This window comes from Acomys russatus, chromosome 1, assembly GCF_903995435.1.
Source record: "Acomys russatus chromosome 1, mAcoRus1.1, whole genome shotgun sequence".
Taxonomy (NCBI): Eukaryota; Metazoa; Chordata; class Mammalia; order Rodentia; family Muridae; genus Acomys; species Acomys russatus.
In genome coordinates this window covers 95,451,405-95,472,696 of record NC_067137.1, presented here as the reverse complement: position 1 = coordinate 95,472,696, position 21,292 = coordinate 95,451,405, and the positions used below count along the sequence as shown (strand labels likewise).

Here is a 21,292-nt window from a genome sequence, read left to right as displayed (position 1 = left end):
ATCAATAAATGAACTTGCACAATCAATACTTTGGATGTGTATGTTCTCTTACGTGCTGGGAATCCCAGGAAATCATCACCTACAGTGACTCCCCATATCGTATTGACTCTAAGAGAGAAGTACTCGTACCATGCCCGTCTATAGGAGGGAGTACGAAGAAGCCACAAAACCCCGCCAAAAAAAAAACATTTCCAGATTCATCCATTCCTTTCATCCTCTTTCCTAAGGACCCCATGTCAGGACAACACCTATAATCCATATGTTTGCACTAAGGCTCGAACCCAGGACCCTGGGCACTCTACCACTGAGCTACTCAATCCCCAAAACATCATTCTCAGTAAAAATACATCCCAGAAGCCTTGCACGTGCTCAGGGTTCTGGATCATCTAAGACTCAGGACCACAGAGGCCAACATCAAACCTTCTCATTGTTGTCAGTCATTGCCGTCCACTTCTTCAACTGAATTGCTTAAAAACAAAAAAGTCGGGGGCTGCGGGGATAAAGCTGTCAGAAAAGTGCTTGCCATGACATCACGAGGACCTGAGTTCAACTCCCAGAGTGTACCTAAAACTTTAGGCGCATGCTCGTGGTTCCAGTGTCAGGAGGTGACAGAGGATCCGAGGAGCTCACTGGTCAACCTAGATGCAGTTGAGGAACTACAGCTCAATGAGAGACTTGGTCTCAAAAACCAAGGTGGATCATGACTGAGGAAGTATGGCACCTGAGGTTATCCTCTGGCTCCCACAAGCACTCACAGGTGTGCATATGTACCTACACACACACACACACACACACACACACACACACACACACACGGGCATGTGTACACACACACAGCATACGTACATACTCACATTTGAGAGCGTCAACCTCTTCTCAAAATATGCTCACAAACCAGTGGTGCCGAAGTGGAAATTCAAGATTTCAAAGATGAGCTGGGAGAGTCTGTGAGTCTGTTCCCAGAAAGGACAGACTGGGTTTCTCTGCCAACCAAGTATGAGACTCAAAAAAAAAAAAAAAAAAAAAAAAAAACCCTGAGCCAGGGGAAGAAGGCCAAGCCTATTCCAAAGAGCCACAAATTAAAAACCGATTATGCAAGGCTTGCTAAAAATGTCAGCGGACTGCCTTTACATTTCAAGTGTCTAAAAACACAAGCATGCTTGGGCCAATGTTTACCCAGAACAGCACTGGCTTGACGCAACTTCGTATGCTCTGGCTAAAACAAGGCCGTGTGTCTCGGTCCCTTTTGTGAACACTCCCTGGAGAGACCATTTTTGCTGCAGAGTGAATGTCTTCTGAGGTCACCCACAGATTCCAACTCACATTCATCCAATGAGGTGGGGGTGGGGGGAGCTTTGAAATGACCCCCAGGGCCCCAGAGAAGAGGGAAGTCACCAGCGTGAGACCTACCAGCAGCAGATTTCCTCTCTTGCTCTGAAAGTGACAAAGGGCTAGACCCTGCAGTGAAGCTGGGAAGGACGCGTGGATGTCGGAGGTATAGATGCCTGAGAGTCACACTCCCCAGAAGACATAGAGTCCACAGAGTCCACCGAGTATGCAAACCCCCTCAATTCTACACTCGGTACATTCCAGGGGGTGGGGAAGGGCATGGAGCCTGAAAAAGCCTCCCAAGCTATGTGGATGACCTGCCAAGTTTGAGAATGGTCATTTTGACTTCTATTCTCTCTCTCTCTCTCTCCCTCTCTCTCTCTCTCTCTCTCTCTCTCTCTCACACACACACACACACACACACACACACACACACACACACACACACATTTAAATCAAGAAATAGAAAAACCAAGGAAAGTAAGACTTCGAAGATAGATCAAAGGAGAGAAAAGGTTTAAGTGCCTTGACAAGCTGACACAGCAATGTCCAGCCCAACTAGACATCAGGAGGGAGACAGAATGTAGGACTCCTGCACCTGAGCCTGCAGCACAAACTCAAACATCCGAGGGTGAGAGCACAGCGAGAAGTGGGCCAGGGCAGGACAACAAAGGGGCAGTGCAGACTGTGATGCGGTGACACGGGAAGCCCCTGTGCATAGAAGAGTATAGCCCTGGAGTAGCCAGAGAGGGCTATTTTAAAAGAGAAGCCCAATTATTGCAACTCATTACACACACACACACACACACACACACACTACAAGGACGGGCATCATTGTAATGTCACTGTTCAGGAAGCTGAGACAGGAGGAGGTTCATGAGTTCAAACCTGGGCTATATAGGGAGACCATAGCTTAGGAAAAAAATACCAAAATAGGGGCTGGAGAGATGGCTCAGTAGTTAAGAGCATGGTCTACTCTTCCAAAGGTCCCAGGTTCAATTCCCACCAACCACATGGCAGCTCACAACTGTCTATAGCTTCAATTCCAGGTGATCTGACATCCTCACACCAATGTACATAGATTTAATAAAAATGAAAAGAAAAGAAACATGCCAAAATAAAGGAGGAAAAAGAAGAGATGAGAGGAGGAAGCCGGAGGGAGGGACCACTGACCAGTTAGCTATTTCATAGCACCAACAAGACTCAGTCTGCAGACTGACCCCTAGCCCAGCCCAGCCTGATTGATGGTTTACAGCCTCTGTCCTGGAAGGTCACCCAGACCAACCTACTTTTGAACCCTTAAGCTTCTTCCAAGCATTGTGGTGTAGAGGTAGGGTGTAGGGGTCCTGTCCTCTAAGGTGAGTGAATGCCTCATATGTAGCTGAGTGTGCAAGAGTGAGGCACCTAGACTCCTTCCCTTCCAACTAAAAGTGCATTCCAGGCCACTAGGTCGTAGCTGCCCACTGTAGCAGGGTTGAAATTTCCAGGTTAAAGGGGACTAGCTGGTCAAGGGGTACCACCATCAGGGGATAAAGGACATAAAATCATAGGAGGAAAAGTCTAGAATATTCTAGAAGGCAATGCTGCCTTGAAAAGAAGGAAGAGACAAGAAAGAAGTATTGGCTCTTAAAGCACACAGGCATACAGAAAGTCCTCCTAAGTCCTGGCCAGCCACTAGAATGAGTACCACACCACCTCATCAGATGGGGCTGACTGACCACTACCTGGCCTCTCATACTATAAATTAATTGCCTTCTTTTTTGGTGGTGCTCATGACAATAAATAGCTCCAAGAGAGGGAAGGAATCTATCTCTTTTGTGGATCGTTCCAGCCTCAGTGCAAACACAGCATCTGGCACGTAGTAGGTGCTTAGTGGATGGGCTGCAGACAAGTAATTGGCCCCAAACCATGTTAATATCATGTCAGCTGCTGACAGTAGTAACATCAGCACGAAGGACTTGGTAATTCACGGCCTGTTGCTTAATATCTTTGACTTTCTCCAACTGAATGGCTGTGTGTGTTTGGATGCGGTCCAGGAGACCACTGGTCTTTGTGAGGCAGACGGCCCAAGAGCCAATTCTGAAAGCGCTGCCTGCACAGCGGCTTGGCCGGTGCTCCCGTGGGGACCTTGAAACACTACTGAACAGATGAGTGTTTTAGGACTGAGTGTATCTGACATCCTTGGGCTGAGAGGGGGGAGAGAGACAGACAGACAGACAGAGAAAGAGACAGAGACAGACAGACAGAGACAGAGACAGAGAGAGAGAGAGAGAGAGAGAGAGAGAGAGAGAGAGGCAGAGAGAGAGAGAGAGAGAGAGAGAGAGAGAGAGAGAGAGAGAGAGAGAGAGAGAGAGAGAGAGAGATGACCACGGGCCTCACTGAGCCTTGTAGACCTCACCTGTATCAACTATACTATTAACCATGACTTTGGGGCTGGGGAGATGGCTGGGTGGGTAAAAGCACTTTGCACAAAGGGAAGGCCTGCGATGGAATCCATGCAGCTGCTGTAAAATCTGGACGCTAGCCTGAGCGTCTGTCAGCCTACTGCTCCCGTGAGGAGATGAGAGGTGGAGACTGGAGAATCTTCCAAAGCGGTTTAGCCAGCTAGCCTGACACACAGCGGAAGGACAACGGAGACCCTGTTTCCAGATGGAATGTGAGGGCTGACACCTGAGGGTCTCCTCGAACCTCCCCACATAAACAGTGCGATGAAAGCACCCACAGTCTCACACACACACACACACACACACACACACACACACACACGAATGCAAGGAGAGAGGAAGGGGAAAGAGAGAGAGAGAATTGCTTCATAGTGGCCTTCGAGACCAACGAGGAGCCTCACAGAATGGCGGGCACGACACTTGCTGCCTAACGTGGGGCACGGGAGATAGCATTGTGATGACAGCTACTAGCCCTCCGTGCCCAGCACCTGGCATGCCACCACCACTCAGCAGCATGGGTTCAAGTCACTTCACCTCCCTCTTGCTAGACCTCAAATTCCTGCTCTTGTCTGTGTAGATGGCATGGGCACCAGGATTAGGTAAAGGGTGAAGGATAAAGTGTGGTGAGAACTCCGCACAGGGCCTGGCACGGTTCATTGACCTGAGCTGGTGTCTTAGCATCACTGAAGATAGTTGTACCAGCCTAAACTGCCATTGGGGAAACCCACAAAGGCTGTTGGCCACACACAAATAGGCCTTCCATATAGCTTCATCAGCTGCAAGGCTCTCCATCAGCTCCAAGAAAGAGTTCCTAAGCCCTTTGGCTGGCCTAAGGGACATCTGGAAGAAAGTTCTAGAGTTATGGCTGGCCTTCCCCTGGAAGGCACAATTCAGCTGCTCCCACTGCCTGTCTGCCCCCACAATGCTGCAGCCTGACAGTGAGAGAGAGGACATGCAAATACGCCCTAAAAACAGCTTGTCATCTTCACGGCCTGGATGGTACATGTCTGTGGGTGCCTGTGAGGACAGAGCGTCACTATCAGGTACAGGGCATATGCCACCAGTCCGGGGGTGGCTGTGAAATGCAAAAACACCCAACTCCAAAACGGTTTTTTTTTCTTCCAAAAAAAGGAAGCTCCTCCAAGGGCAGTGGGGGGGGGGGGAGCGAGAAGTGGAAAAGGCTGCACCCCACGCAGGTGACAGCTGGGCCAGTGCTTGCCCAGGGTGGCTGGTTTCATCAAGCCCCTCATGGCCTCCAAGTTTAGTGACACCGTTCAGTTAATGGCTCTCGTAACTGAACAATCCAGGAAGGACCGTTTTCAGGTAATGGGCCTAGGCGGGTGAGAAGCAGAGGGCTGAAAGACAAGGCTCTCCTGTGACGGAAGTGCTACCGATAGCACAACGTCCCTTGACAGAACTCAGAGGAACGTAGTCAGTCAAATTCCCATCTTGGACTCAGCAGTCGTTAGTAGATACCTATGATGTCTTTCATTCAGGTGTCTCAAGCCCAAAGGTTCTGGATGGACCACGCGGTGGAGGGGGATGAAGGCAGGTAAAGCCAACAGGAAAAGCAAAGTCAAGGTTCTAGGGACGCATCAGTGTCTACAGTAAACAAGCCAGGCAGGGGCAGTTCACACCTTGGGAGGCAGAGGCAGGAGGATCTCTGTGAGCTCAAGGCCAGCCTGGTCTACAGAGTTAGTTCCAGGACAGTCAGGGCTTCACAGAGACACCCTGTCTTGAAAAACTGAAAAAGAGTGAGCCGACTCTCTCTGTACATTTAGCCTTCATGATGCCTGACCAAAGGAGTGTGTGACCAGATTCCCCACATTTCTTGTTGAACGATCTAAGTGAAATATCAGTTTGGGTTGCTTTTAAAACACTGAGCAGGCCGAACCAAACACATCTGAAAGCCAACTCGAGCGTGCAAAGAGTGAGCTTGCTACTCAGGGCACGCCCCCGGAAGCTTCTCTGCAGCTTTCATGGTACTCACAGAGAGAGAAGTTACGACTAGAACCAAGACCAGCAAATAGGCACAGCGCACAGCCCGACATCCTTCTCTATCCGGAAGCTTCCCTCTCCATAGCTTCCAGCCTTCCAAGCTCTGAGTCTCCAATGAGCTACCTCCAGGCAGGACCACACCCACATGACACACCCACAAGATCCTTGGCCATGGCCTGTCCCCAGCTCACTCCAGCTTCCTCTACCACCTACCCCTGACTCCTTCCAGGCAGTGGCTTTTTGGAAGAAATGTCCCTCTTCAGGGTAGGCCTTTGGACAAATCAAATCATCAGCTCTGGCTAAATGCCTGAGGCATGCACTACACCGGAACACCAGTACCCATGCTAGGGACTGTCGCCTCTCACTAGTCACTGGGGGAACAGCTGTCCTGACAGAGGGAGGTCCTGAGAGTAGCAGGTAAGGAGCCCTCAGGAGGGGTGCTCCATCAGTCCTCTGCAAGCCCTACGTCATGCAGACAGTCCTGGAGACTGAGGCCATGCCTAGCTCTGCAGCAGTGTAAAGAAGCCTACACCATCCTTTTTCCTACATTTCCTTGTTCAGCTCCAGATGGGGGACAAAAGGGGCAGAAAGGGATGGTGTGACCAGTGACCCTGACCTTTAAAAAAGAACCCAATTCCCTCTATGCTTTTCAAAAAACATGCACATCTCCATGACCTCTGATGATTCTCCCAGAGCCCCAGGGAAACTACTAAGATACTATTTGCACCCAGTATGACCATCACCTCCTAGACCCACAGGCAGGGTAAGCATCCTGCCCTAGGCCAGTATGGCTCAAATCCGAATGCATGCATGAGTCCCCCAGGGCTTGGTAAACACACACACACACACACACACACACACACACACACACACACACACACACACAGGTTCTGACTCAGCAGGGCTGGTGTGAATCCAGAGTCTCCATTTCTCCTGCTGGTTCTCAGACCACACTTTGAAGAGCAAGGCTGAGGTTCCAAGGCATGTTTAGAACCAAAACCTGGATCCCTGGGCTTTGTCTAGAGAACAGAGGTCTCACCTCACTCTTCACGGGTTGGGGCCTCTTGCCCAGTTTCACCTCCAGGAAGTGCAAGGGCGCAATCATGGCCCCGATGTTGCGGATGTCAGCGTATTTCAGCTCCTCTGTGGTCAGAGCAGAGCTGGGAAGTCCAGTGAGGGGGCCAAGCCCTGGCAGAGAGCCTGCGGTCACTGAAGGGTCCGGGATCTGCCCAGGCATCATAGCAGGAGGAGTGGTAGGCCGGCCTGGAGGGGTTGGAGAAAGGAGGATGGGTGGTTAGCTTGAGGTGAACAGGCTCTGTGAGCTGCCAGGGCCCATCCTTTCTCTCCCCGGGGTTCCCCGGAATCCTTTCTCCTCCTGCTCTTCCTGCCTATGAGCTCCAAGTCCTGCTAATGCAGGGAAGCTCAGCCAATTGACTCACACTAAGACAGTCCATCTCTGGAGCACAGGAGACTTGGCCCTTCCTAAAGGCAATGCTTAGCCCAACCGTGGGCAAACGTTTATCCGGCACTGGCTTGGCACCAGGCTGCTCAGAGTCACTCTGCCCACCGCGCTAGACCTGGCCAGAATCCCTTGCAAGGCAGAAAGAAAGCTAGTTCCTTGGGGCTCTGCAGTCAGAGCTGGTGGGCTGGATTTAAACAGCAGTGGCAGCCTCTGAAGAGCCCCAGCATAGCCGCGGAATCTGAAGCACCTCACACCTGTTCAGAAGGCAGTTATTTTTGGTCTGGCATGGTGCCTCCCCTCAAATCACACATCCTACTCTGCACACTTATTAAGACACCATGAATGCAAGATGAACCTAGGCAAAGTTAAAGGTGACTGTGTATGTGTCTGATACCCAAGGAAGAGATTGGGGGTTAAAAGAAAAAAAAATAGAAGAAAAAGAAAAAAAAAATGTGGAATTAATTTGCATGTACTTTCTCCAGGCAGCACCAGCAAATTCCTCCAAGGTCTCTCTATTCTCAGAGGCCCCAGACAAGGAAAGACTGAAGCAAACTTGAAAGGATAGAAAAGTGGGGTGGACACGCAGGGAATTCTTATTTCTTCTGTTTCTTTACTGAAGGAATCTCACGGGTGAGACACAGTCATTTCCAGGCCCAGACAGAAGAAAGCCTGTCTGCCAATAAACGCAGATATATCTAGTCCTCCCGCCCTCCCGCCCCTCCGCTCATCATCTTTCCATCCATCCAATTACTGACCAGCGATTAGGAGCCAGCGGGCACTACAACACGGCAGTCAGAAGTTCCCAGCCTTGTATGCAGTATTCTAAAACAAAGCTGTTCACACATTCCAATGCTACACGGGAGACAGTTTCTCCCTTTCCCCATCCATCTGCCCAAGTCCATAAAATCCAGTCTTTACAGTCTTAGAAATCAAGGAGGTGGGCAGGTGAGGGACATGTAGCCTGTCCTTCCATATTCATCTATCTCTTTGTGGAGGACACATAGGCCAGGACAGGGGAGAGGGACATCTGCTGGACTAGGCTTCTCTCCTGACAGAGTTCAAGTACTCACAAGGCCATGATGCTTGAGGCTATCTGTCCTCATATGTAAATGGACTTGGAGAGTGATCCATGGATACAAGACACAGCCTCCATTTCACCTCTGAGGATAAAATCTGCTTTTCTACCTAAGTCTTGGGCCTATTTTTATTTTCATTTTATTTGATGTGTAAAAGTGGTTTTGCCCGTGTGTACATCTGTGCACTGTACAGGTGCAGTGAGTGCCCTTGAAGGCCAGAAGAAAGTGTCAGATCCTGTGGGACTGGAGTTACAGACAGTTGTGAGCTACTATGTGGATGCTAGGATTCAAACCCAGGTCCCCTGGGAGAAAAGCCACTGCTCTTAACTGCTGAGCCATCTCTAAAGCCCCCCTAGGTCTGTTTCTTAAAAAGACACGAGTGATTGGCACCCTCAAACTATAGACTCCAGTGGATGTTATTTTTGTCCGGAGCAGTGGTTCCCAACCTTCCTAATGCTGTGACTCTGTAATACAGTTCCTCATGTTGAGGTGACCACCCCCCTTCCCACCAGCCATAAAATCATTTCCGCTGCCAACTTCATAAGTGTAATTTTGCTACTGTTATGAATCATGATGTAAACATCTGATATATGACCCCTGTGAAAGGGTTGATCTATCTCCCCTAAAGGGGTCAAGACCCTCAGGTTGAGAACCGCTGAGCAGCACAGGAGCACATGGATGATAGGCTGATAGCTCTCAGTCCCCACATAGTCTCTGTAAATCAAATCACCTACACAGAATCTCTGCCTTGTACCCAGGTTGGTATGTGTACCCAGGCTCTTTCATCTAAGCTTCACCCACCATGCCCTCAACATCTGGTCCCTCAGCTCTCTCTGCACCCCACATCCTCTTTCCACCCCCTGAGCACCCAGTGTGGCCTGGGCCATCTCAGACAAGGAGCTGAGACTCCTTCACGTTGAGTAACAGTCTCAGAGCTGAAGAAGGCCCTGAGCTGGCCTGAGCCACATCCTCATCTGGCTTGATGAGGCTGAAGCACAGAGAAAGTTAAATGGCGCGGCCCAAGGTCACACAGGTAGGAAAGGATAGAACCAAGACCAGGTTCTGGTCCCTCATTTTAGGACCCTGCCTTCTCCCCCCCACCCCCATTGGGAGGTTCCAGAGGCATTAGTGCCGTCAATAGAAGACGGTGTCTCCCCAGACATGAACTTTCATGTAAGAGGCAGAGTATCGGACCCTCTAGTTCCTAGGGAGACCCAGTTCCAGGTAGCTTCCCCCTAAGAGCTCCAAAGCAACTTGAGTAAGTCCAAGTAAAACAGCCCTGAAGCTTCTCCCACAAGATGGTAGCTCCAAGATGGTAGCCAGGGTCAGTGACAGGGTCGGGTCTGTGGTGCGGTGGGTCCTAAGCTAGAGCTAGGAGACGTGTCCAGGGCACCCTTAGTCCAACTGCCATCTCCATAAAAGAACAGGGGCAGGGCAGGGGCCAAACCTTCCCCCTCTACCACCTGGAAAGAGGTCACCGCTGGTTGTTATTTGTGCCTATGATCACTTCCGGCACACAAATAATGAAGAAAGACTTGTTGAGTGAGTGAATATGTGAAGAAATGCACAATAGCGACCTCGCGGCAGGAAACTTTAGCCTATAGGGTAAGGGTCTCTCTGGAATCTTACAGGCTCTCTGTCACGGCATACTTTCACCCCCAGGCCATCCGTTCTAAAGGAAGAGCCCAAAGACCCAAGGGCTTTAATGCCTCTCTCGCCTCAGCCATCTCTTGGAGATGGAAGCCAGACCTTGTCCTGTTCCCGGAACAGCAGGCTCTGTTTGCAGCTTCTGTTTATGTTCATACAGATGATATACAGGAGACACTAGCAAACGCTCCCAAGGAATAATGAATTTTCTGCTACCAAAGACCCCCTGGGAATAGCTGCCACTCCCCACCACCAATTCTTGCCACCCCTGCTCCCCTATGAACCCATCCCAAAGACAAATTTTGGTCAGGGGACCAAGCACGAATGATTTTTTTTTTTTTTTTTTTTTTTTTTTTTTTTTGTAGAAGCAAAAAAATCACTCTCCCTGCTTGGAAGCCCCTAACTGCGCAAACACAAACCGCAAAGTCCTTAACACATACCATTCCTAGGAGACAGTGCAGCACGCAGATACTCACCAGGGAGAAGCCATGCCAGCACTCTCTGCGGGGTGGGGGGTGGGAGCGGGGGTGGGGAGGGCAGAGGAGCTGCAGCAAAATGGAAACCCATTCATTGCAAAGCTAACTGAAGCCAAAGGGCAGCTTTGGTGTTTTTTGGAAAAATAACACAATTCCATGTGATGTGAGGAATCTGTAAAGGCAGGAGAGCTTGGGGAAGGAGCTCTTTACCTCCAGGAGGAACTTTGCCACTTCCAGGAAGACACTGGGGAAGGTGACAGGAGGCGAAGTCATCCCCCAGATGGAAACAAGTTAGTGGGAAAGGAGAAGCGCACACTGGGTGCTCTAGAAGAAAGACCTGAGTTTTTCTTCCCTTCAGGGCCTAGGAGGTCCGCAATGAAGACTGACACGCTCCGGGTCTCCATGAGTAAGTAGGATGGTGAGTACAGACGCCCCCCCCCCCCCCCCCCCGTGTGGGTGTTTTGCCTCAAAATACAGGATAGAACCCAAAGTCACTGGCGATTTGGGACACTGACTAAGGATAAGTCGGATGCTAGCCAACAAAGGAAAACACAAGCCAGGCATGTATCAAAGTATCACCCACTATTTTGCATGCAAAAACAAAAAAATTCTTTAAAAAAAAAAAAAAGAAAGAAAGAAAAGAAAAGTCAAAAGAAAAAACATATCTGGGAAAATGCCCAAAGCCAAGATGACAAACTGGTATAAATAAGGCTTTTAGAAAAGGCTCAAAAAGTCACAGGGACCCTCAGCTGTTGTGTGTGGAGTTAAGGCATCAGGAGAACTGACACAGCCCCATGAAAACCAGCCTGAAGAAAATGAGCCGAGCCAGATGAACTCAAGGGGAAAAGGCTGGAGGAAATATCTAGTATTTGTGTCTGCTGAATTGCTTGGGGACATGAAAGAACACAGTTGGGGGCTACGTTGGATGCACAGAATAAAAAGTCACAAAACTTTTTCAGGCCCAAAATATCCATTGGCAGACATGACCTCGGAGAGTCCTTCCACTCAAGAGGATAAAGGTGGCAGTAATTTCCTCAGCTTCTCCGCCTCCTTCTTTCTGTGTGCCTACAAATCATGGCCTTACTTTGGCAAGCTACACGTGTAAAGGGCTCTCTTTCAATAATCAGCATCTTCATCTAGAATAACAAAACTAGGTTTGCAAAATTAGAAAGACTAGACAAGAGGAATGGAGAATATAACTTGTAGAACACCAGAGAAAGTGACTGTGGACTCCCTGGGTCCCTGAAGACAGATGCTCTCCAGATAAGCAGCTGACATAGAGGACAGTCTGCGAACAGTGTTCATGATGGCCTCGGGTCTGAGAGAAAGTAGAAAGAACAGAGCCAGAAATGAGTGAGAGGGCCCGTAACCCCAGGAGCCAAAGTCCCAGGCAATGGCCAAGAGTCAGGAAGACCTGGGAGCTGGCCTGTGGAAGTAAGATTCCCAGGAGGGTGGGAGATGTAGAGGCAGCACTCCACAGAAGGGGACAGAAAGGTGGCAGGCTGGTGACCACAATGTGCAGGACCAAACGTTAGGAATCTCAGAGAAAGTAAAACATGGTGAGGTTAGGGAATTTGGTCAAAGTCGCACGGCCAGCAAGAGACGCCAAGCCTCTTCTTGGAGCTACAAAGTCAAGCGATGATTTCTTTCCAGCAATCTGAATGGTGCTGCCAAGCAGCCTGTGAAACCAAAGAGATCCAGAGGGCGATGGGCAAAGGGCGGAGAAAACGCCTGGATGATAGAAAGGCAAACCGCAAAGGCTCATCTTGCAAAGGCGACCCTGAGCTCTACAGGCTGGTGAGAGGACTCTGTGGAGCCTGATGACTGATGTGAAACTTTGCTCTCTATGGGACCCAAAGCAGTTCCACCGCTCTGTGCATCATGTGCGCCACTATAAGGTGGGAGTGGCATCATCTGCCTTGGAAGGCAATAGAGAAAATTAAGTTATTAAGCACTTGAAAAGCGCCTGGAAGAGCCCTCACTTGAGGAGTGCGAAGTCAAAGGAGGAGGCACCAGGGCCAGGTGACCCCTCAAGACTAACAAGCAACCGTCTCTCTTTCTATAGCCATGAGGAGGGGTCTCCTCTCAGGATTCCCTGCTCTCCTTCTTCCCAACCTCAAGCCTCCAAGATGGCAGGGGTCATATTGTCCCCTGACAGTAAACTACAGCACAGAAAGAAAAGGTGCTGAGTCATGGCTGGGTACAAAAGAACAGAAAGGAAGCCTGGCACCTGCAGCTTGCCTCAGTTTCTCCCAAAGTGCCCTGGAACTTGCAGGCCAGAGCGCATATGTTTATCGGACACAGGTACTATGGATGGGCTAGGGTGCTGGCCCTGCTCCAGAGACAAAAGAGTACCGGTGCCATTTATCTCTTTGGTTGGTCATTAGGGATTACTCATTGGGTTGTACGGGAAGATGGAGAGGGGCAGCTGGAGTCAGGAGAAGCCACAGCACGCTGGCAGGAATGAGCTCTGCAGAGCTGTCCCAGCTATGGAAGAAGCCGTAACTGTCCATTACACTGCTGCCCCCCCCCCTTGCCAATTTCCCAGCAGACTCTGGCTCTTCCCTGGAGATGAGAAAGATGTGTTCCACAAAGCTCTGCCTGAAAACACAGTTCTGTCCTCTGCCTTTGGAGGCCTAATGATTTCTGACAGGACCCAGACAGAATATAGGGAACTGAGAGGGTCTACCACTAGACACTTTCTCTCCTCTCCCGCCTTCCTTCAGCTCTGTCCTTTAGTGGCACAGTGCAGGGTACAGACACTATAGTGTATGATGGCTTTGGTCCTCAAAAAAGAGAGACACTGGCCGGCCAGCTAAATTTTGGAAATGAAGCCTTGCCACCACTGCATCCAGAAATCAGACTTAATGGCAGGCTCCTGCCAGGCCTCCCATCACCAGCGAGTGCAAAGAAAGACTGGTAAGTCCAAGCCTGGGTCACAGAGGCATTTGTCTCTGCTGAGTCTCAACAAACCACCCACACACACAGAGACACACACACACACTCATGTACACACACACACACACACACACACACACACACACACACACACACATGCAGGCACACTGAGCTTGGCAGCCCCTGAGCTCCGAGAGCTGGTAACACAAGCCATGCATCTGACTGCCAAGACAAGCAACAGAATGAGCCAGGCCCAGTTTCATTGGCCACCATACGTTGCATATGGCCCAGGACGCAGCCAAAACAGTGTTCTCACCCTCCTCAAAGGCATAGGAGACCCTCTGTTTTCAAACACACCTCCACAGAGCCTTAATTAAAGGAAAATGGAAAAATAAGCGTGCCTGTTGCTCTGCCCCAGCCTATAGAGGTATTCGCACACATATCCCTGCAGGCTCACTCCTCTTCTCTTCCTCTCCATTTTGCATTTCAAACATAATTCATTCCCATGCAAAGAAAAGTCCACCGCATTGTCACACAGAAAAGAATGAAAGGTGTCTTCTGCCCTGGAGGGTGACAGGGGCCAAGGAAAGTTAGAGCGGAATGAATGCACAGCGGGGCCAGGCTAGACGCTGGGTTGGCTCCTTCCTTCCCAGAGTGGACAGAGTGTGAGAGGGGTACAGGAAGAGAGAGAGAGAGAGAAAGAGAGAGAGAGAAAGAGAGAGAGAGAGAGAGAGAGAGAGAGAGAGAGAGAGAGAGAGAGAGAGAGAGAGAGATGTGGGGAGGGAGCAGGATACCAATTGCAACACCAATAAGAACTCTATAACAAACAAGGCCCAGCAGGCCTAGCTCTGCAGGCTGAAAAGAATGGGAGAGAGGACAGCCTGCAAACAGGTGGGAAAGAGTCAAGAGGGTTCCCTGGTAGCTACAGAAATAGGCAGTGGACGAGCAAGTGAGACATGTACCGAGGCTTTTCCTAAGTGACAGTCACCGTGATGGACATAGCTCCTTGGAGATGACTGTAACCAACTTATTGACAGAAGACTCAGAGGCCTTTTCTCTCCGCGCCCCCCCCCCCCGTGGGGCCCTCCCTCCCCCGTCCTTCCTGCAACCTTTCCAACCACACAGCACCCAGCTCTTCAGGAAGAGTCTAGAGCTGCGTGCTCCTCTGAACTGAAGCCAGCCTGGAGGAGAAACAGAGGAGTCTTTGAGAAATCCATCCTCCCTACTTGAAGCAGTGAAAGCTGGGGCACCCCGGGAGGCACAAGAATAGCTGTTGTTTCTATCCCCTGCAAAACCAAGAGCCCAGCTCACATCTGATCCCCAGTTCAACTCTCCCCTAGAAACCTGCGCAGGAAGATAAGGCTGCCATCCAAGCTGCAGGCAGATTTGTTTTAAAAGTAATGAAAGCAAGAGGGGGTGTATTTAAACCCTAAGGGGGGAGGGAGACTTGGGGCTGGGAGGGAGGGATGCTAACTGCGGTACCCAACTGAGGTGCAGGGTTCATGCTTGCTGAACTAAGATCCTGGCTAGAGTGGCCCAAGGTTTAACAGCACACACAGTGCAAGCCCTTCTCAGACACAGACCTGTGCTGCAGCCCCCTACCCTGAATGCCAGCGAGAAGGTGCCACTCCTACACACGAGGGCTGAACAATCTTCTAGCCGGACCTAGAAGATCGACACAGTTGGTTGATTCCTTCCTTGCGCCTGCCTCCCCACCTCTATCCCCAAGTGGCCCATCCATTTCTGCAAATGAGCCAGGGCTTCCCAGGCTTGCCTGCTCCCCCTGATACCCAGGCAAAGCCTGTCTCTACCACTCCAGGGTCCAGGAGTCCAGATGGAAGGCCTAGTCTTCTTGGCGAGAGGGCCAGAAGAGTGAGTGCCTTCTAAGCTGGGCAGGTTACCTGAAGAAGCCTGCTTACCTTCTTATGTAACTTGAAGAGCGAGACTGGATCCCAAGGGGACCGGGACTACCCGTGGTTCCCTCCTAACCCAACCAGAGCCCCGCAGCAATGGTCCTGAGCGAAGGAAGCCCTGTTGGTTAGATGTCTTTCCCAACACCCTCCTCCAGGTATTGCGGAGCTGCGGAAGAGACTAGGGTGCGACCTGTCAGCAGGTCTGGAGCGAGTATGGCCCCTCGAGTACATCCCGCCCCCCTCCCCCGCCGCAGTCCCCGATACAGTTTTCTCCCGCTCACCCCGCCCTCTCTGCCATCCGTGCACAGAGCCTCCCAGCAAGCGCACTTGGGGGAGGAGAGCGAGAAGGGAGCGCCCGGCTGCCGCGGCCACAGACAGGACTGCCTGGCCCAGCCCGGGAAGCCTAGGGTGGGCAGCGGCTGCAACGCTGTGGTAGATAGCTCGCGGCCCGGGAGCAGCGAAAGCAACCAGCAGTAGCTACTATGGGGGTGGCCGTCCCAGGTGTCCGCGGCCCCGCGCCCCGCCTCCCCGCGCCCCCACGCACCCACCGTGCAGAAGCCGCTGGCGGAGGCGGCGCCCCCGGGCCCAGAAGCCGGTTGCAGGCGCCGTGCCCACTCCGCTCTGCTGCCGCCCGCTGCCCAGGCCCGTCCCGGCCCGGGAGCCGCCGCGGCGCCAGCCCCGCCGCCGCCGCTGCAGCGTCCGCCGCCGCCAGCGCCCCCCGTCGCGGCCGCCAAGCGTCCCTCCCGCAGGCTGTGGCGGGCGGCGGGACGGGTTGCATCAGCCCCGGCTATATAGCGGGCCCGGAGTGGCGGGGAGGGGTCGGGAATGCGGAACCGGCCGAGCTGCCAGCTCCACACGTCAGAGGGGGACGGAGAGGAAGAGAAGGAGGGGACGAGGAGGAGGGGGTGTGGATCGCGCGCTTCACACCCACTGACCTTCACCTCCCCCGCCGCCGGCGCCCTCCTCCCGCCGCTGTTCGCTCTCCTCCGCCTGCGGGGCTGGCCGGGGCCCCGCCGCGCTCCTCCCGGCAGCATCGCGGTCCCACGGAGTGCCCCGCCTGCGGCTCCCCGGAGCGACAGGCAGCAGGACCGGGCGAGCGGTTATGTAAGCGCATCCCCTGCTCGGCCTCGCTGCCGCCACCCCCAAAACACTGCGCAGCCGGGGTGGCAGCGACACGAAGGCGGCGGCTGGACAAGCAGAGAACCCCTTCCAGCTCAGCCCGCGTTGAACCATTTCCTCTGTCCGGTGCGCTCTCTCCCAAACCCAGACCGAGGGTGGCGTTCCGCTCAGTGGTGTCTTCGGACGCTGCAGGATCTCGCAAGCCTGTTTTGTTTTTTCGGTGGAGGAGCATGGGCGGGGGTTTAAGGCCTTTGAGAGCCTCTATCCCTACCACCAAAGCGCCCTGATGTCCTGAGGGCCTGCGGTGAGATCCAGAGCTGGAGCTGCACCCTGAGGCCACCGTTGTATCAGTGGCTGGCCCAGTTTGACCCAGGGCTCTTTGCCCAACTCCAGCAGGCTTTTGCCTCCCTTTGTCAGGACGCAGCAGTGAGCCAACCTGACTTCTGCAAGACCTCCAACTGCCGTCTTCCCACGTGGACTCCCACGACCAGCTTCCACACCCTCCTCCCAATCTCCTACAGAGGAAGATGGTAAAGGACACTTTAAGAGAAAATATGATGGCCCTTCGAAGGCTGGTACACAGAGCCCTCAGGCAGAAATGCATGTGGCATCTGAAAACTATTACACAACACACACACACACACCCTTGGTTGACCAGCCATATCCCCTACCTTTCTGTTTAAACCAGAGATGGGTGACAATGCTGACACTTAGTGACCTTCTGCCGCCTTTTCAGAGAGATGGCAGGCCATCGCTCATAGCAGACAGGAAGTGAAAGAAAAAGTGTGTGCCTTCGCAGAGTGCAAATGCTGAGAGCAAAAGACGGAAAGACAGAGGGAAGGAAGCAGGTCTCCATCTGCCTGCCTGCAGGGAGGCATCAGTCCTCTTGCTGTCCTCAAGTCTTCCTGCAGGGGAGAACAGGTTCAACGGAAGGAGACAGATCAAGTCCCAATGACATCACTTGTCATTCTTGTCCATCTTCGTTCACAGTCACCATCAGCAACTTCCCTCGAAACGCTGAGGCAAGGAAAAAGAAAGTAAGACTCCAAAGGAACACAGGCTACAAACTCAGAAGTTACGCCAGAGTCTCTCCATCCTCCAAAGCCAGCACCACCTTTATAATGGCCACAAAGATCAAAGCTGGAGACTGTGAAACTGGCCTATGTGATGTTTCTTCCCCCCAAGATGAGGGTCTGGACATTTATGCGAAAGAAAACATTGAACAGGGAAAGCATTACTTTACGCGTCCTCTATTGGGACTTTGAAAAAGCTAAACAGATCTCTATGTGGGGACTAATAATTAACGTGTGGTTAAAGCTGGTCCTTTCCTGGGCCAACTTTGGATTGTGGTTGGGAGACTGGTGGATCTATTAGACCTTTACTTCCTCCGCAAATTAAATATGCTACAGGGAAGGCACTGGGGTGTCACTAAGAGGGGACCGCTGAGGGGGCTACTAGGGGGTCTTTATTCCCTTAGATTTCCCCATAATATCCATTAGGCTTCCTCTTTTTTGATAGAGGTATTCTCCGGGTATATATAGGATGCTATGCAAATACAGCTCAAGATCTCCCTTCTAGCCATACTGTTTCCTACCAAACACCTCTGTGTAGTCATTGCCTCTGGGAGAGGTTGGAGAGAAAGGCCATAGCTGGCTCTTTTGTGCAGACTTGCAGTCGCCTGATGCAACTGATCTACCTCAGGCTCTCAGGGAAACAGTGATCTAGCCTAAGGCAGTCTGAATTTAGGTGTGCAGTCTCTTGGAACTAAAAAAAAAAAAAAAAAAAAAAAAGCAAAACCACCAACAAAAAAAAGCCTCCATAAAGATGCTCATCCATGGCTAGTGGGCTGATTCAGAGGATAGTCACACACCCCAAACAACCTTGGTGAAGCTAGGAGTTTCCTGGAACGGCCGGGAAGAGGCTCCCAGAAGTGGACCTGAGACTTGTAGGCACCTCCTCAGCAAAGGAGTTGGCTGGGAGTGATATTCACGCAAAGGGCGGAAGGGAGTAGCCAAGCCACCAAAGGAAGTGACAATGGAGTGGTGTGCAAATGACACTGAGTCTTTGCATCCAGACAGGCCTGCTATCTTCCCTGCCGTTGGAGGTGCCATTTCAAGGGATCTGTAAGCTGTGGCTTGTCTGCAGTAGCTTGGGTTTAGATTTCCTATTATTTGCTACCAGAGTCCTCATCGGTGGAGCGGGTGTTGGGGTGGGGATAAAGAAGGTCCAGTTAGTGGAGTGCTTCCTAGCAAGCACAGTCCCCAGCACCAGCATACACTTGGGATAGCGAAGCCTGTCCATCAGCTCAGTGTTTCCCTGGCAGGGGAGGCGGGATCGAGAGTTCAAGTTTGTCCTCCATCACATAGTGAGTTTCAGGCCAACCTGGTATACATGAAACTCTGGCTAAGTAGGTAAACATACGCTAGCTGTTGTTACCTTTTATTTGGACTATCCTGTTTTAAAGGTCAATGGATGTCAGTGAATCTCAAGCTCTTTGCAGAGGAAAAAGTGAATTGATGAGGTAAAACAGTTCCCCAGAACTGACCTCCAACATTAAAAGAGGAAGCAGTAGTTCTGACTAATCAACAAATCGGCTCATCTTTACACTCAGTGTTTACTGAAAATCTGCTACATGCCTGTAACCTGTGACGTGCACAAAAAACGTGGCTCCTCACCTGTCCCCACCTCCCACCTAGTGAGGAGGGGGAAAAAAAAAAAAAAAACCAACCAGCAGCAAGGTCAAATGTAGCGGAGGGGTCATTACGTGACAGGATCCATCAGCACTGTCTGAATCCAGGCAAGATTCCTGCTTCAGTCTCCATTCAAACTGTGTCCACCAAAATTTAAAACCGCGGATGCTTCTTCACACATGACGGAGCTAGGCTGCAGCAAGCCCACCATGATCTGAAGATTCTGTAAGGCATCAATTCATCTAGCTTACAAAGCACCAGGATTCTTCAGCTTTGCTCAAAACACGTATGTTGGCCTACGCTTGGGCAAAGGCTTCTAATGGAAAGCTTATTCCGTGTGCTCACATTCCATGCAGTTTACCGACTGCGGACTGAAAGGGGAAAACAGTGTGACTGTATGAAGGTGTGCTACCACCGCCGTAAAGCTGAAAGATGGTACAGCAAATCACCCTAAGCCAGGGACCGTGTGCAGCAGCCGAGGGGCTCCTGCATCAGCCTTTGTACTACTTACTTTTTGTCATTGCTGTGATCAATAACTGTCAGGAAGGAAAGGGTTATTTTACACACACACACACACACACACACACACACACACACACACACCGTGGCTCAGGGGATTTTGCTCAGGGGATGGCGTTCTTCTTGGTGGGGCTGGTATGGTAGCAACAATCTTGGTCGTATCCCAGCACATCAGGAAGCAGGAAGAAGAGCCATGCTGCACCTGGCTTGCTTTCTTCTTGTCTCATTTTTACTTGGCCCAAAACCCTGGGCATGGGATGGTACCACCAGGTAGGTCTTGTGCCCTGAGTCAACCCTCCCTCCAGTTAAACCTCTCTTTTCGGTTCCTTTTTTCCGCCACCTCCTTTTTCTCATCCTCTTCTCTATGTGCCAAATATTTCACTCAAACTCTGTATTTTCACCTTCTATTTAAAAAGCAAAGCCAGGGGTCCCGCTCAAACTAAGGCACCAGCCAAGGACAATACAGGAGGTAAACTTTAAACCCCTTCCCAGATCTAGCCAATGGTCAGAATATTCTCCACAGTTGAGTGGAGAGTGTGATACGACTTTCTCACATACTCTGGTGCCTCACATTTGACCATGTCCCCTGGAGGGGGAGACCTGGTGGCACTCAGAGGAAGGACAGCAAGTAGCCAAGAAGAGACTTGATACCCTATGAGAATATATAGGGGGACGTAATCCCCCTCAGGAACAGTCATAGGGGAGGGGAATAATGGGAAAATGGGGGGGGGGAGGAATGGGAGGATATAAGGGATGGGATAAACATTGAGATGTAACAAGAATAAATTAATAAAAAAAAAAAAAATAAAAAAATAAAAAAATAAAAAGCAAAGCCAAGCCCGGCTGGTGGCATACACTTTTAATGCCAGCACTCCAGAGGCAGAGGCAGGAAGATCTCTTGAGTTTGAGGCTAGCCTAGTTCCAGGACAGCCAGGGCTAAACAGAGAAAAACCTGTCTCCAAAACCCAAAATAACAACAAAGCAAAGCCCAGGGCGCACAACCAAATAACCCTCAAAGCCAGACAACTTTAGGAGTGAAAGTGGGCTAGTTATGGAACTAGCAAGCATTTCCCAGTCCACAAGAAAGGTTACTCCTTACTCTTGTGTGACAAACTTTTCCTGGGGAGACCCAAATACACACATCTACTGACTCCAGATAGGGAACCCAGGACAGACCAAAGTACGGATACCACCAAAGACCAATTTGATGAACCATGAGTTCTATTGAAGTTACTTACAGGAGAGAGATGACTAAAAGAGAGCTGCATCATGACAAAGGCTACCCCAGTGTGACACCTAGAGCACACTGCACACACAGCCTGCAGACAGCTCAACAGACTGGAGAGAGTCTTTCCAGGTGCCTCAGCTGATCTAAACCTCTTCCAGGCAGCTGGTGTGGTCTCACAGTCTCCTTTGCAGCTTTGTTCTGCCCCTCTCAGAGGGGCTTGTGTTTCTTCTGGCAGGAAAGAGCCTAGTGAATCTAACTGCCTTCAGGGACTTCCAGAAGCTTCTTTGAGTTGTTTGCCTTCCTGTGTAAAGAGCAGGGTGTAATGTTTGGATCTGGGAGGAACCTGTACATGTCGCTCACACAAGACAACTACGGATCTAGGTGAATGCCCAGGGCGGCCATTGTATAGGTGAGAGCAAGGACAATATAACAAAGAAAGGAGAGAGGATCAGGCACCAGCAGCTCAATCACCCATCTTGGAATGTATCACTTT

General features: G+C 51.1%; 1 protein-coding gene across 3 annotated transcripts in view; it reads right to left on the bottom strand.

Moving 5' to 3' along the window:
- Jdp2 (Jun dimerization protein 2) overlaps positions 1 to 16,628 on the bottom strand; it is a 43,838-nt gene extending 27,210 nt beyond the window's left edge. Inside the window, exons 1-2 of one of the 3 annotated variants that reach the window (XM_051149488.1) lie at positions 16,179 to 16,628; positions 6,811 to 7,034 (exon numbers count right to left, since the gene is read on the bottom strand). In XM_051149488.1, the coding sequence (XP_051005445.1) occupies positions 6,811 to 7,034; positions 16,179 to 16,476 (522 nt within the window). In that variant the 5' untranslated portion in view covers positions 16,477 to 16,628. Of the gene's footprint in view, positions 1 to 6,810; positions 7,035 to 15,787; positions 15,924 to 16,178 lie in introns of those variants that run through there. The other 2 variants (XM_051149502.1, XM_051149495.1) reach the window with 2 other exon arrangements.
- Positions 16,629 to 21,292: the final 4,664 nt, after the last annotated feature.